Source organism: Mobula hypostoma, chromosome 6 (assembly GCF_963921235.1).
Source record: "Mobula hypostoma chromosome 6, sMobHyp1.1, whole genome shotgun sequence".
NCBI lineage: Eukaryota > Metazoa > Chordata > Chondrichthyes > Myliobatiformes > Myliobatidae > Mobula > Mobula hypostoma.
This window is the reverse complement of record NC_086102.1, coordinates 135,476,767-135,494,216: the sequence shown is the minus strand read 5'-3', so window position 1 is coordinate 135,494,216 and position 17,450 is coordinate 135,476,767. Positions and strand designations below refer to the sequence as shown.

Genomic DNA, 17,450 nt, shown 5'->3' with positions numbered 1-17,450 from the left:
GAGCTACATCACAGCAGAACCCAATGTTTATAAAGCCACCTCTGCTCCACCACAGAGAGGTCCTGACTCCGCATACACAAGCTATCCCCAGTATCTTGCAATAGCTCCCAGCTTGAACAAACACTGCCAGCACTGCAAGGCAAGCCTCAATCCAAAATTGAATTGCATACAGTCAGTCTGAAAGGTGAAGCCTGCTGTAGGCCAGGTCTTTGCAACAGAAGCAATGGTACTGAAAAGCCTTCAGAATTCAGGCTTCTGGAAGCTGCTGAGGTCTGAATATCAGTCACTGACAATTCCACATTTCTCCGATCTGCTGCTTCTGTAGGAAAACACTTGACATAAGTGACTTGTTCTCATTCCATCAATGTTTGATTCATGTCAAAGGAGCAGTCCTAATGACTCTTTCAAGGTGCGTTGCAAAGGAATACAGGCTTGAACCAGCTTACACACGGCATTGCCTCAGAACCTCAAATGCAAACTGCAGCTCCAGGGGCCAAACTAGGAAAGTGCCCTTCAACAATGTTACTTAATACAAGTCAGCAGCTAATTAGCCTGGTTTTGGTAAATGCCAAACCAGTACTGACATGTGCAAGGCACACTGGAGTGCGAGAGAATGCCTTTCCTTCAATTGTGTGTCAAGCACATGAACCAATTGCAATGATTAATGGCTGTAGAACCAGAGTTCATTTTATTGCAAGGTGTGCACGTATGCTGCAGGGTGATCCGACATGACATTGTCAAGTTCTGTCATATATTAGTTCTATCAGGGTCCACGAGTCTGTTTCCAATAGCTGCAGTTGCTTAGCCGTGAAACGTGTATGGCTGAATGACAATAAACTTGAAACTGAAAGGGACCAAATAAATAAAATCCCTTGTCACGTAAAGCAAATGTAGTCATTGGTGTAGCTGCCAAGAGGGCAGACTGGAAAGAATATGGACCATCTTGCCCTCTCTTAGAACCAGTGCAGCAATAGAAGGGTCTATACTGCAACAGAGCTCCACATCATTTTCTAGCTAAACACCTTTTGAAGAGATAGGATCTACTGTATTTGTATTTATCCATTTTAGAATCTGAGCATCAAAGTGATCAGCATTTACTGTCCACCCCTCATTGCTCTTGAGTTGGTGGTGATGAGTTGCCTTCTTGAACTGCTGAAGTCCTTGTGATTAGGGAGCAAGTCCCCAGATTTAGATGACCTTTCCTTCGATTGTTGCTGGGTGCATGTCTAACTCAGGAGACATAGGGAGCAGGGTTGGAGAAGATCTGAAGCTATCAATGCTTCATGTACCTGCTGACTTGAGTCAGACGTATTGTTGCAGTAATACTGGTTTTGTTCAATGTAATTGAATTTCCCGTTTTAAAGGTTAAAACTAGACTTTAAAACAAAAATTCGCCCTAGTTACTAGAGCACAAAAGGTGGTCCTTCAATCAATACAAACTCTGTTCCAGAACCCAACCTTCCCTTTCACAATTAAATGCACAACACTTGGTGCAGTGGTAGAAAGCACTGTACACTGATTTGTCATCCATTCTCCATAGCACATTTTCTCACACAGACCAAAATTAAAACTAAAATCTCATTAAGATTATTAGCAAAGCTCGAGGTTGGTAGATAACACCCAAAACCACAAATCAATCACAGCCTGGTTGCTGATTCAGCAAATTCTTGTTTACAAGTTAAATGCAATATTCAGTAAGGAAGAGTGTCAATCACCATCATCAATCCTCACTGTACAACAACAGTCACATCTTGCTCAGTCAGATAGTTACTTTGCAGAACTGTCCAGAGGAACCATACCATATAGTTAGTCGGTCAGTAATGTGCATCAGAAACTCCCAAACTCAGTTTCAATCAAGTTCAGCTATAATAGTTGTACTAATGTCGGAGGCACACAAAAAGTCATCTGAGAACAATGCAGTTCCTCAGCAAGGACTAAACAACCTTTTTAATTTTGATGTGACTGCTCCTCCATGAGAACTAAGCTTGCAGCCTGCAGATTAAATCATATCTTCATTACTCCAGTGATTGAGAGGAAGAAGAAAAAAAAACAACCTCATCATAGATTCATCTGCCTTATTATGGTCCAATCCTTGCTGAATTTTCACAAGGAGAGAAGCTTTAGTTTCCTGCATCTGTGACAGAAATACAGGAAGCTAAGCACACTATTTTTAAACCACACATCCAACAGCAAGCTCCAGCTTTGAGTCACATTAGTGCAATAATAGCAGCTGCAACTTTAATGTGCCATTACTCTGATTAAACATAAATCAAAGACACTTTCATTCAACAATACAGTGCAGCAGTACATCGGGTTTAAAGAAACAAAGTAACAGAAATACAACATCAAAATGTGAGTAGTTCAAAAGAGGGGGAAGGAGAGAAATATAAAAAACAAAGAAGCCTACAGGGCCCGAAGTGCCCTAGATAGCCCGGATTTCAATATTTCTGTTCAGACTTTCATCTTATAATGCGGAAATTGCCCAGAGACTTTCTAGAATAAAAAAAACCTGGCATCAGTAACGGTCTTACAAAGCTAAAGGGTAGTCATAATAAACATGCAGTGTGTCAGAGCCCTTCAGAGAAGGAAATCTGCCGTCCTGCCTGCTCTGAAAATGGTTAGTCTATTCGCTGCTCATAAAACACCACTCAGTTCAAGTGTAAATGAAGATGCAAAATAAATGCTGTTCACTCCAAGTTCCCAAAAACTCAGAAAGTCACCGACCTGACTCGGCAGCAATGGCAGTTGAGTTTAATGCGAGATAAATGACATCCAGCAAATAGGGTATTGATAGCATCCTCTTGCCCACAGCCATCATTAATGTGTCTGAATAAAATCTCCCTCTGCAGAGCGGCCAAATCAATCACTTCTCAAGAGGTAGGCAGGTGCTGCAGTGGAAAGAGCATTGCTACTCTGAACCTGAGAAGATTCCTTTCACAAGGTGCCCAATGTTATTTCACATCGCCCTCGTGAGTAGCTGTGGAACTCTACAGCAAGTTCAAAATGGACTTTGTGTTCGCTAATATGGAGTTTGAACCCAGGTCAAGATGAGACCCTCCACAAAGTAAAATATTTTACCTACCCTGTTATCACTGTGTGATATTGTTCTCCTTCCCTTTTCTTCATTGCTAGCTACAGGTTCATATTGATCAGCTGTGCACTAGTTCCTGGATCTGCAGATCCCTTAAATGCTTCCTACCAGAAAACTGGTACCCAACTAATTGACCATAGGTGGCATCACAACCAGTCCAATCCCCACATAAACACCCTACTCAGTCCAAGTAATGGGATAGAACCAGGAATGGAAACACCGGTTGATCATTCTTCTGTTGAACACAAAACATTGAACCCAAATCCACCTCCTTCCCATATCACTGACAAATACTGCATTGGGGTAAGGATGAAGAAGTTGCCAACTTCAGCAAGGAAATTAACAGACATCTCAAGTTAACTGCTGGATTACTCAGGAGAAAAATTTTTTCCTTAAAAATAGTAGATTACTGAAACTTTGAAGCTTGGGAAGTTTTCCCTGATAGTAATGTAAATAGAACCGTGGATAAACTAACAGATCACCTATGGACAAATACAGGCTCATCTGATTTGAAGGAGATGCTCCACAAAGGAGGAGGGGAAAGAGCCCACAAGAGCAACACACTTCCAGATGTCCCTGCAGGCACCTTGTGTACAGGATTCAGCAAGGCCGACAAGGAGGAAGGTACTGGGGAGAAAAAAAAAGACTAGACAGCCGTTCTATAGTGGAGATCTTTATCGTCTTTCCTCCCAAATACTTTGCAGCTGAATTATTGCTGGACTTTCCTGGAAGGGCTCTCCCCCATTGCTTGCTTATCTGAGCCACCCACAACATCTGCTGAGAGCTTTCTCTCAAACACTCAGCCTTTCCCTGACACCATAAATGCTGATCTTACTCAAAAAAGCAGAATCTATCATCAAGATCCCCCACCATCCAGGCCATGCTCTCTTTTCACTGCTGCCATCAGGGAGCTGGTAAAGGAGCCTTAGTTCCCACAAAGTTCAAAGGAAATTTATTATAGTAGTACATACAGGTCACATGTGCAATTCTGTGATTCATTTTCTTGCAGGCATGTGCAGAAAATCTAAGAAGCAAAAGAGAATCAATGAAAGACCACAGCCAATAGTACAGGCCAAAGAGGAAAAAAAAATTTAAAAATCAAGCAATAACTATAGAGACATGAGAGGAAAAGTTTTTGAAAGTCAATCCATAGGTTGTGGGAACAGTTCAGTGATAGGGCGAGTGAAGTTATCCGACTGGTTCAAGAGTCAGATGATATGAGGTGTAATAAGTGTTCCCGAACCTGGTGGTGTGAGTCCTGAGGCTCCTGAACCTTCTTCCTGATGGCAGCAGCAAAACAAGAGCTTGTCCTTGGCGGTATGAGGCCTCGATGATGGACGCTGTGTCCCTGCAACAGTGTTTTATGTCCATATGCTCAATGGTGGGGATGGCCTTACCCTCGATGGACTGGGCCATATCCACTACTTTTTGTAGGATTTTCCATTGAAGGGCATTAGTGTCTCCATACCAGGCTGTGATGCAATCAGTCAATATACTCTCCACCACACATCTATAGAAATTTGTCAAAGTTTTAGATGACATGCCAAATCTTCACAAGCTTCTAAGGAAGTAGAGGCACTGACATAATTTCTTTATAATTGTACTTATGTGCTTGGCCACCTAGAATAATAACACTGAGAAATTTAAAGTTGCTGATCCCGCAATGAGCCCTAAATCATGGACTTACGGTTTCCTCCTCCTGAAGTCAATAATCAGCTCCTTAGTATTGCTGGCATTGAGCGGGAGGTTGTTGTTGTGGCATCAATCAGCCAGATTTTCAGTTTCTCTCCTACATGCTGACTCGTCACTACCTTTGATTCAGCCTACGATAGTGGTGTTGTCAACAAACTTGAATACAGCATTGGAGCTGCGCTTAGCCACCCAGTCGTAAGTGTAAAGTGAGTAGAGCAGGGGGCTAAGCACACAGACCTGTTATGCATCTGTGCTAATAGAGATTGTGCAGGAGATGTTTTTTGCCAATCTGAAGTGAGGAAATCAAGGATCCAATTGCAAGAAGAGGTATTGAGGCCAAGGTCCTGAAGCATATTGATTAGTTTTAAGGGGAAGATAGTATTGAATGCCGAGCTGTAGTTGATAAAGAGCATCCTGGTGCACGCATCTTTGCTGTCCAGATGTTCCAGGGTTGAGTGAAGAGCCAATGAAATGGTATGTGCTGTGGACCTGTTGTGACAGTCGGCAGACTGAAGCGTAGCGGGAGCTGGAACATCGAAGACAGCATGAGTGGCTATTGGAGGGCTCTGCCCTCAGTAGTTGATTTGCTGATTCTCAAGTCAGGGAACACAAAACAAAAAAAGCAATACTTCAGACTGACTGTAACATCGAAATAGCGACCGTTGTCTCCCCTGTCGCTGTGGAAGCAATACACGTCTCTCCAGAGGGGGAGAGGGAAAGAGACACACACACACACACACACTGTGGGATGTTGAAATGAACAATTAGTTTTTTGATGGACTGTAAGCTATGATCTCTCTTTGGGGGCTTTGCTGTTGCTGGTATAGTGGGTGGTGGGAATGCTAATGCTTTATGCTAGATTAAAGGGGGAGGGGGAGGGTTGATGCTGCCTGACCATGGGAAGGGGCAGGGGTCTTTGGGTTTCTTATGTTTTTTTCTGCTATTCATTCTTTGGGTACTTTTCTTCTGTTTCGAGGATATCTGCGGAGAGTAAGAATATCAGGTTGCATATTGTATACATTCTCTGATATTAAATGGAACTATTGAACACTCCCACCAGTTAATCAGCACAGGTCTTTAGAACTCAGTCAGGTAACCCATCTGGGCCAAATACTTTCCTTGTGTCACCCACCTGAAGGATGCTCTCATGTTGGCCTCAAAGACTGAAATTACTGGGGGCTGTGGGAGTTCATGAAGTTACCTCAATGGTCAAAGCAAGCATAAAAGGCATCAAGCATATCTCGAAGTGAAGCCTTGCTGTTACCCATGTTGCTTGATTTCACTTTGTAGGAGGTGATAGCATTCAAGCCCTGCCACAGCTGCCAAGCATCCTTCGGTAATTCAAGTTTAGTCTGGATTTGGCACTTCACCCATGTCACGGCTTTCCAGAGGACCTCTTGCCAGACCCGAATGCCACTGATCTTGCCCTCAGCAGATAGTAGATCTCATAGTTCATCAATGGCTTCTGGTTGGGGAGGACTGAATGATTTTGTGGGATCACACTCATCTACAATTGTTCTTTTTTAATAAAGTTTGTGACAATCAAGATGTATTCATTCAGATCCACTGGTGTCCTTGAACATGGCCCAGTCCACTGACTCGAAACAATCCTGTAGCCGTTCCTCTGCCTCCCGTGACCACCTCTTTACTGTACTTTATCCCTAGAGCCTTGCTCCTTAACCTCTACCTGTATACAGGGAGGAGAAGGCTAGCTTGCTAGGGGTATATAGCAAATATCGATTTCACCAGCAACATGAAAGTGAATTGTAGATTGAATTTAAAGAGCAGCCCTGAACAGTAGTTTTCTGGGAACTGTGGACTGGAGTTGATTGCAAACCAGACAATGCTAGTTAACACTGATTTTGGGTTTCTGGAGTGTGAGTGAGAGGAAGACGGTGTATGAAAATTATCTGTGATTCAAAGGAATCATTGTAGATACATTGTAACTATATTGTCCAGCTGTTACCTTCAATCTTTAGCATATAAAAATGCCATATAATATTAGCTGGGGAGGCCTCTTCCTCTAAGATGTCTACATGATGCCCGCTGCTCATTTTTGTTGAATAAAACACTTCTATATCCACGAACTTCAGTGTCTCTCTGGTGATGTTCACATTACTAGCCAAGTGATCTGATTTCACAAAATGCAGTTTAGGCATGGAATGGTAGGCATTCTTTACCCATAGTATAATAGTGGTCTAGTGTGTTGGGACCCCTGATACTGCAAATTATATGCTGATGGTAATTAGGTCCAGATTTCTTCAAACAAGCCTGACTGAAGTCCCCAATGATGATTTGAAATGCGTCAGGCTAGGCTGTTTTTTTTTTGGTGATAGCAGCATTCAATATCTCGAGTGCCTGATTACCAGGTTCAGAGACAATAATTCTTCTTCAACCATCAGTCTCCAGAACCAGAGTGGATAACTTCATTCCCTCAATACATTATCGATTCCACAACATATAGACTCATTTGCAAAGACCCGACAGCTCGTGTTCTCAGTATTTTTCTTTAATTTGCAGAGTTTGCCTTCTTTAGCACATTGGTTGTTTGACGGTCTTTGTGTGCAGTTTTTCCCTGATTCTATTAGTCACAAGGTAGTATATGGTGACGTACATGTACTTTGATAATAAATTTACTTTGAAACTTGACAGAAAACATCAGATACTTGTAAGTAAATAGGGGGCTAGGAAAAAATAACTGAGAAATGGAATGATAATACTGCCATCACTTGCACACTGCTCTATATAAATAAACAGGGCAGGCCTTTACTGAGGAAATTCTGAACATTTTCTCTCTTGGCCTCCACAGATGCTGCCTGACCCAGAGTTCTTGTTTTATGGCTGCAGAGCCAAGCAACTGCAGTCGCTTGTGTCCCCTCTATACAATGCTCTTTGCTCTTAGTCCACGTCTTCAAAACTGACAGTTCTGTTGGCATATGACAAGTCCACATAGGTGGATTATCAGTGAGCTTGTTTCACCGGGAATACAAATACTGTGACAGGTATGTTTCTGGGGAGTTGTAAACAAGGAATCCAAGGGAGGAGTTTCACTAAATAACTAATGTGCTGAAATTGTGTCTACTCCACAGTAAAATGACCACAGTTAAATGAGTGAAATCTCCACCATCTGACCATGGCACGATTCCAGCCTCTTCCACATTTCAATTGAGCACAAGGCAATGAACTGGAAACTCAAAATAAACACAGGAGTGCGCAGAAAAAGACACCAAAGGGGAAAAAAATGTGACAGCTGAGTGCAGATCCAACAGACGATGGAGTTTTTTTTTAAGTTATGAATCACAGAACAACTGGGTAAACTTATAAAGGAACAAGGTATGCACTTACAGCACTGTCAGTGACATTCCCCTTGAATTCAGAACAAAGCCACCACAATGTTAAAGACACAAAGAATGCACCTCAACTGCATTTTGTTCTCTGACCTTGTCTAATTAATATCACTATCAGTGTAAGTACTGGGGCAGATTATTGCTCCACCCCTTGTCCCTGTCTTAATGGAGCAAAGCAAGGACTAGGAACCCATGCCAGGTTTTGGTTCAAATGCGGTCTCTGAACGTTACACACAGGCAGTCCAATTCCAAGAAAATTATTGCCACCGTGCTTCCTGGTTTGAATAGGGCAGCTGGTAGCAGCACATAGTCGGCACCCACATTTGTAACCAGACTACTGATATAGCTTGCTGACGGTCGCAGTTTCTTGTTTGGGAACAGACACCTGAATGACAGGCGTTTTCATTCCTCAGAAAGCCAGCAAGGACTGACACTTTGTCAGGGAGGGGGAGAAAGCTGGGAAGTACTGGTATTGAAATGTCCACAAATACTAAAGGCACGGTAAATAATACCATTCCGGAGGGCTCATAAGAAGTTCTCTGGCCAATCAGTCCCTAGGTATGGACCAAGTCCAATTCCTCCTTTAAAATTTTAAAACTCCCTGCAGTACAACCCTGAGACCAAGGCTGAAATACTATGGAATTCTTCCAGACCTGGAACCTGATAAGTTTTACAAAGTAACTGAAAGAAACCCCAGTAATCAGGATCTTCATGGAGACCGGATGCAGCAGCACTGAGATTTCAGCATCGACCCCGCACGTACCTCGAGTTCACGCATAAAGCCAACAGGTGGTTTGGCTTAAGCAGTAGCTCGGTGCAAGTTCCGGAAGATGACCCCATTCATTACTTGTGGGAAACAGGCCTGAAAGCCAGCCAAGGATGGGACCAGGGACTAGGCACAAACGCTCTCCAAAGCTCCTAAACCAGTGTGATAACTTCACTCATCTCAACGCTGAACTGACTCCACAACCTACAGACTCACTCTGAAGAACTCTATAATTCATGTTCTCAGTTTTATTTATATTTTTATAATTTGCATGATTTGTCTTCTTTTGCACAGTGGTTGTTTGTCAGACTTTATAGTTTTTCATAAAATCTATTGGATCTCTTTATTTCCCTGTAAATGTCTTTAAGAAAATGAATCTCAAGCTATACATAGTGGCATATACATATTTTGATAATATATTTATTTTGAAGGTAAAACAGCCTGTTGATGGTAGAGGGAGTCAAATTAATAAAATGTCCCACAACCAAGGAACCGAACTTGGGACCTCAGAACATTACCCTCATCCCATCAGGATATCAGAACCTCTCTGCAGATGTCCAACCTCCTCCTCCTCCTCCTCCTCCTCTGATTAGGGTGGAGAAGAAATAAGATGGCATACATTTGGCCAGCAGCAGGGAAATAACACAAGCTCTCAGCTGGACCTTGCTGCAGCTCCTTTACAGGGCGAATCCTGCAGCCTTTACACTCCACCACATCATACATATTTAATAAAATGCAGAAAACCAAATTAAGATCTAGCATCCTTTCCCTATATGCCATTGAGTTAAAATATAATGTCTAAAATCACATACCTTGTTAAAAAATTGAAGACTTTTTGAAAAAGTTTAACTTCAGTTGTCACAGGTACACCAAAACACAGTGAAAGGCATCACTTTGCATCAACAACCACAAGTGCTGGGTCAGCCGACAGATGTCGCCAGGCTTCCAGCACCAACATAGCACGCCCATTTCTTACTAACCTGCACTAAACCTTGTGTCTTTGGAATGCAGAGCACCTGGAGGAAATCCATGTAGTCACAGGGAGAACGTACAAACTCCTTACAGACAGCAATGGGAATCAAACCCCAATCGGTGATTGCCCACACTGCAAAGCGATTACACTCATAAAAGTTGCTGGTGAACGCAGCAGGCCAGGCAGCATCTGTAGGAAGAGGTGCAGTCGACGTTTCAGGCCGAGACCCTTCGTCAGGACTAACTGAATGAAGAGTGAGTACTCCCTCTTCCTTCAGTTAGTCCTGACGAAGGGTCTCGGCCTGAAACGTCGACTGCACCTCTTCCTACAGATGCTGCCTGGCCTGCTGCGTTCACCAGCAACTTTTATGTGTGTTGCTTGAATTTCCAGCATCTGCAGAATTCCTGTTGAAAGCGATTACACTAACCACTTTGAGTGTGAATGACATTTATTAAAGAGCAAAGCAGTTTGGAAACACAGCTTCACTGGCTTAAACAGTCACATAGAGCACAGAGATAATTGCCACACCGAGGTACCACTGGATATGCAAGAACAACAGGAGCTGGAGTAGGCCTTCAGTCCTGCCCCACCATTCAATAAGATCACAGGCTGGCCTCAACTCTCTCTGGCGCCATTCCTCCACCCCCTCTATTCTTGATCTATCAAATATTTACTCACAAACACCTTAAGTATTTCTAATAATTCAGCTTCTACCATCCATCAGGACAGAGAATTCCAAAGATTCACACCCTCTGCTAGAAGAATTTTTTTTTATTTATTTATTTTTTTACATACCTCAGTTTTAAATGGTTAGAACCTTATCTTGTAGGTTATGGCTCCTTGTTGGAGAACCTCCTACTAATAAAAACATCTCAACATGTACCCTATCCAGCAACCCCTCCCCCCTTAGGTCAAGAAACCTTCCTTTATATACTGCTTTCAAATGCTAATGAAATGCTTCTCGGATAGTCACTGTCCAAGTGCCTGAAATAGTGATACATGGTCATTGCCATATAATCTGTTTGTAGGATGAAGGAAGGATAAGCGCTGGTTCAGGACAGCGAAAGGTAACCTGTTGCTCTTCTTTAAAAGGATGCTGTGGGTTCTTTCAGACTATCCTGAGACAACAGATGGGCAGGCTTCAGGTTAGCAACTTAAAAGGGAATCACAACGATCTGCTATCGACTGCTCAAATGGGTTCTGTTCCCCTTACCAAAGCTCCCAGCTGGCTTACCATTTTCTAATGCAAGGCACCTACATCACCTCCCCGATGGTTCAAGCAGCGTACTCAAAATTAGCTGTTATGTTCATCTTAGTGTTTAACAGTTACTAATACAGGGCTTATGCAAATAAACTAGGTCATCAGCTATTAAACACAACTAGAATCTGCAAAGGTGACACACCTGTAAGTGTTTGCATAGAGACAATAAAAAGATTGTTGGGCATCAATAACTGTTTGAGCCCACAGCTACCATGCTGGTAAGCAGCCTGCAGAAATATGGCAGAACTGCTCACAGTGAGTGTTGCTCTGCATCACTGAAATTCTCCTGTTTATATTGGGATGCACAGCTGCTTACTGCATTGTGAAATAATGAGATTCAGACGTTTCCCAGTATAGTGACTACACCTACACCTGCCTCTGCCAGTGGAAGCCATCTAGGTCCTGTCTTAGATAACATCATTGCATCCACGCCAACTTATCCCTGGAGATAAATTCGCTACCAAGCTGCTGACGGCAGCCTTAGAAATCATACTATGACTTTTCTGAAAGTGCCAGCACTTTGTTGATTCAAATTTATCCTGATTCACTGAAAAATCCTTTCCCATGACAGAATGAGACTCAAAAAAAGGGACCAGATAAACATGGATACTTGTGCAATTAAAGCAAGATTGTATTTGTTCAGTTAATAATGAAGAATCAAAGGCCTTGTTTAACAGAACATCGAATGATACAGCATATGAAGAGGCTTTGCAACCCACAAAGTATGTGCTGAACATCATGCCAAATTAACCTAAATCTCTTCTTCCTGAACATGATCGATATAGATATGCCATCGTTGTAAATTCTTTTGCGTTTCTTTACTTTCCTGTAAATGCTAGCAAGAAAATAAATCTTCAGCTGGTATATGGTGACATATATGTATTTCAATAATAAATTTACTTTGACCATTCCCTGTATATCCTCATGTCCAGCAAAAAGCATCTTAGGCACCACTATGATAGACACTTCCACCAGCAACCCTGGCAGTCTGTTTCAGAAACCTGCCACGCTCATGTAACAAAACATCCCGGCTCATCTCTTTTAAACTTTCCTCTCTCACTTAAATGCATATCCTCAAATATTTGACATTACTGCTTTGGATAAAAGTTTCCAACAATCTACTTTATCTATGCCTCCAATAACTTCATAAACTTCTATCAGGTTACCCCTTATTATTCATCCTCCCCTCACATTCATCTTGGAGAACTATTCTAACTCACAGCCTTTTGATAGCTTCCCTTCTTTACCATTCTTCCCTCATACAAGCTGCAACGTTTCTTGCAAGTTTGTTCAACTTTGGGAGATGTTGCTGCCAAGCCACATCCTGATAGGGAGATATGATGAGAAAGCATTGACTATCATCCCATCAGCGCACGTGTGACAATGGAGCAAGTTCCCATGACTGGGCTAGCTTACAGAATGCAATCTTTCCAGCAAGATCCCAGCAAAGAACGGCACGTGTATGTGTATTTGCCCCACGAACAAAATTTCTTGCTGGCACGTAGGTCACAGAGCAAATCATCTATATGTCTCCCACTTACCTAGTCAAATGCCAAGGCCCAATTGACAGCGCTGGACGGTCCCCACCAACAACCCCCGACAATTGATCACCAGTCAATGAAGGAACACAGACCAGACAATTGGAACAGAAGCCTAAAGTCCCACACTGCCAGTGACTTCTCTTCAACCATGCAGTTCTGACACAAACAAAATCTCTGCCTCAGTGTTGCAACACTGTCACCACTACAACACTTTTTACTGTTGATTGTGTATCATTTGTGTTTTTCTTGCAAGTACTGCTTATCTGATGCCATATGCCTCAGAAGGTGTTGCTAACAAGTTTTTCATTGGACTAGTCAGAATGAACTTGACATTGACAAAGTCTGGGACACTGAGCGAAAGCAGTGGGGAGTCAGTGGAGCAGGAATGAACTTTGCCTTCTGGAGATCCTGCTACACTGGGCTTCTCTGTGCTCTCCACATGTTGTTGTACACCCAGCATACCCTAATGGCCCTGGGAGGTAATGTTGACGTTAACACTCAAACACCATGGAGATTTCATTAGAGCCACAGAATAGCATGTACGTTTAGGACAGGCAGACACCAGGCTAAAAATCAACCAGCCCCAGCAACGGGCTGTGTATGGGGGCTATAAAAACCTCAAATCTCAATACAATTTGGGACAGAAAGACTTCATTTGCCCCACATCCAGGTGTCTGAGGTGGGATGTGTTCAACTATCCACTCTCCCAGCAGAAAATGAGAGAAGCACACACAAAATGCAGGAGGAAATCAGGAGGTCAGACAGCATCTGTGGAGGGGAATAAAAAGTTTCAGGCCAAGGCCCTTCATCCTTGTGTTTAAGATAATGAGAGGGAAAGAGGAACAGTGAGCATGTAACCTTCTTAATCAGTTACCCACTGTTTAGGAAGACCTTTAAAAGCGGACAATGCCAACCTGTGACATGATCACGCCCCTTCCGATTTACTGCCTTGACAACTACACACCAGTCTCAAAGTGAGGTGAGGCAGATCTTCCCTCTGTCCCCAAAAGCCCCTTGAATGAATGGAGGGACAGATACCGACTTCTAGCCAGAGACACTCAATCTCTACTTGATCACTTTTTTTGTGGAAAAGTTTAATCTTTATCTCGTGCAACTTAAGTCTCCCCATGCTAAGCCAGTTTAAAATACACAAATAGATCCGAGGATATACGCAGAGAGGGATTACCCTCAGAAAGGGCAAGATAACGAAGAGTGAACATTTCAGACGGGGAGGGGGGTGCAAAAAATACAGGTTTGAATAAAGGAGTTAAAAAAAAGGTCACGCCCATCCAACGCTCAGTAATAGCATCGTGTCTGGCCAGTCCGGGTCACTCTACTTCTCCGATTGTGCGACCCGGTAGAATCTGAACGCAACACCACAAACCCGTCTAACCGCCCGTATACATATTCAACTAAATTCCTACCACAACAATATTTTACAGACCCGAGGGAGGTCAGACTAAGACAGCGCAGCGCCGTCTCTTCAACCCCTTCCCCAACAAAAAAGAAAACAGGAAAAGTAGCCCAAACTTCGGAGGGAGTACTTGTTTTCCAGCTTGTGCGAGTTCATACACAGTTCCCGGGGTGTACACGGTGATTATACCCTCCCTCAGAACGATAAAAAGGTTTTACACAATCCTAGCCACGCGGAGCTCACTCTGAACGCCCCCTTCCCCGCACAGCACACCCAGTTTAAAATGTACATTCCGACGTGCGGCACGCGTAATCTGGAACCCCTGCCAAAAAATGTGTGTGTTGATAACGACTCTGGGCCACACAACCGATGCTGAGGTACACTGTGGCCCCGACTTTGAGCCCACCTGCGTCCGGTTATGTCTGTACCGGGTGTGCGTACATATCGGCCTGATTGTGTACATCCACGGACTGCAGGCACTTCTATGTATCTGTCTGCCTGAGTGAGTGTGGTGGCGCCCATGTCAGTGTGTTCCTCTGTAACTCGCTGCGTCCTGTTTAAAGAGTCCGTCTCTTACCGTTGAAGAAACTCTTTGCTTTCAAGTATCCAACGCTGAGGCGCAGCACGGAGAGTTTGTCAAGACGAGACCGGACATCCTCGGGAAAAGGCAACAGGCTGGTTAGTTTATCCAGCTCGCAATTCAAACGGTCCCGGTGCCTTTTGGACGGGTTCGACTTCACGCCTTCGAGGGGAGAAGGTTTGGGGCTAACGATTTCAAGAGGAGAAACGAGAGTTAGACTTTGCCCCGAATGCTCGAAACCCCTCCCCTTCTCCCGGACCGGCGCTGCCTCTCGCGACCTTACCTCTTTTGCACGGGTTTCTTCCTCTTTTTCACGGCGTAAATCCCACCGCTGCTCAACATGTTGTCGGGAACTGCTCCTACAGGGTGCTACACACAGTGAAGTAAATCCACACTAGCCGAAGGCGGCTTGGGTGCCCGGTTCCCGGAGCGGGATGGGAAGTGGCTTCCAGCGGAAACTCAGCCTCACGGCGCCACTCCGGCTCCGAACAGTGCGAGTCCGTGCGCAGTCAGCAGATCCCAGATCCCAAACGTCGTCTTACTCCTGGAACTCAATCCGTCAGACACTCCGGCAATCAACCCTACGTGCCCCGATCTCTCCCTCACTCTTTTACCGGGAACTTCTGCCTGCTTCGCCCCGTCTAGTAGTGCGTAAGTCCGTCACCCTCCTTTCTCTCCTGTTCCTGGGCTGGGCTGAATTCAATCCGTATAACATCGTTGGCTCCTCCCTCCGCAATACTCCCGGAAAAGCAGCAGCGCCGAAGGAGGAGACTGCTTAAGGAGGTTCTGTACTTGGAACAGCGGGTGAAAGAGGCTGGGGCGGAGAGGGGAGAGGCCGCGCCGGAGTAGTAGTTAGATTACGACAACACCAACCCTTCAATTCAAGAGTTATGTTGCCTTTCACTTTATGGGTCTTACTGATATGCTGTAATTGGGGATGGATTCCCTGTGCGATGACAACAACGAAATCTATCTGCTGGATTTTTTTTTACGCTCTGAGAGGCGAAAAGATACAAAACATACCTAGAACAGTATAGCACAGGATCAAGCCCTTCGGCCCATCACATCCATGCCGACCACGACAGCAAACTAAAGAAATCCCTTCTGCCTGTACACGATCCATTTCTCTTCAATCCCTGCCGGTTCATTGATCTTACTAAATGCCTCTTAAATGTCTGAATGCACTGCTCTCCACTCTCTCCGCACCAGTCCCAACCTTACCATCAATCCCGTACAGACAAAGGAGGTACTGCTGCAGTTTGGTGAACTGACATCTATCTACATTGGTGAGGCCAGGCGGCACCTCTTCTTACTTACTCCTTCAAAAGAATCCCAATACAGACCAGCAGAAAATTATCTCCGACACTATCACTGGCCTCATCAACTCTGGAAAAATCCAGTCCACGGCTCCAAATTCGTAGTTTCCTTTCCCTTTACTGCTCGTTTGTACGTCCTACCCAAGATCCACAAACTTTACTGTCCGGGTAGGCCCATTGTCTCTGCCTGCTCCTGCCCCACTGAACTCGTGCCTGCATACCTTGACTCCCTATCTATCCCCCATCCCTTCAATCCCTTCCCATCTACATCCAGGACAGGACACTTCTCACGCTCTCCAGCTCCTCGCTAACTTTTAACTCCCTGGCCCTGACTGCCTCATTTTCACCATGGATGTCCAATCCCAATACACTTCTATCCCCCATCAAGCAGGCCTTAAACCTCTCTGCTTCTTTCTCAGCTTCCTCCCCTCAATTACCACCACCCTTCTGGGTCAGCAGAACAAGTCTTCACCCTCGACAATTTATACTTTGGCTCCTCCCACTTTCTTGGACATCAGAAATGATTTCCTTTTTCACAGAAAGGGGTTTCCCTTCTCCCGCCATTGTTACGCCCTCACCTGCATCTCTTCATTTCCTGGACATCCACCCTCACTATACTTGTTAAGGTGACAGGAAGATGGGGAGTTCCATTTGTCCACACCTACAACCCCATGAGCCTCCGCATCCAATAGTCATTCTCTAGAGCTTCTGCCTTCTTCAACAGGATCCCTTTTCTGTTCATCTCTCCCCACTAATCTACCCCCTGACATATATCCTACAAGAGACAGAAACACTACACCTGCCCATTCACCTCATCCCTTACCTTTTTTCAGGGGCCCAAACAGCCCTCCCAGTTGAGGCAACACTTCACCTGCAAATCGGCTGGGGTTGTCTATTTTATCCAGTGCTCCCGATGTAGCCTCCTCTACATTGGTGAGACCTAATGTAACTAGTGGAGGGCTTTGTCGAGCACCTCTGCTCCATCCACCAAAGAGCAGAATTTCCCAGTGGCCAACCATTTTAATTTTTATCCCCTTTCATGTCCCATCATGTCGGTCTATGGTTTCTTCTTTTGCCACAATGAGGTCACTCTCAGGCTGAAAGAGCAACGCCTCATATTCCATCTGGGTGGCCTCCAACCTGATGGCATGAACATTGCATTCTCCTTCCAGTAATTTTTTTTTGTTTTCCCCTTCAGCCTTCTATCTTCTTCTTTTCCCCACTTTGGCCTCTTACCTCTTCTCGTCACCTGCCTATCACCTCCCCGGTGCTCTTCTTTCTTCCCTTCCTCCCATTGTTCACTCACCTCTCCTATCAGATTCCTTCTTCTCTGGCCCCTTGGGTTCACCTATTACCTTCTAGCTAATCTTCTTTCCACATCCCCTCCCCCCCACACCATTTTCTCCTGGCATTTCCCACTTCTTTTCCAGTCCTGAAGAAGAGTCTCAGCCAAAATACTGATTTTTTTT

The 17,450-nt window shown here is 44.3% G+C and overlaps 1 protein-coding gene across 2 annotated transcripts in view; it reads right to left on the bottom strand.

Annotated features, from left to right (window-relative positions):
* Nucleotides 1-15,387, bottom strand: part of LOC134348429 (aryl hydrocarbon receptor-like) — a 155,374-nt gene extending 139,987 nt beyond the window's left edge. For both annotated transcript variants that reach the window (XM_063051796.1, XM_063051795.1), the window contains exons 1-2: nucleotides 14,949-15,387; nucleotides 14,663-14,850 (exon numbers count right to left, since the gene is read on the bottom strand). In XM_063051796.1, coding sequence (XP_062907866.1) covers nucleotides 14,663-14,850; nucleotides 14,949-15,007 — 247 coding nt within the window. In that variant the 5' untranslated portion in view covers nucleotides 15,008-15,387. The remainder of the gene's footprint in view (nucleotides 1-14,662; nucleotides 14,851-14,948) is intronic.
* Between the last annotated feature and the right edge of the window lie 2,063 nt (nucleotides 15,388-17,450).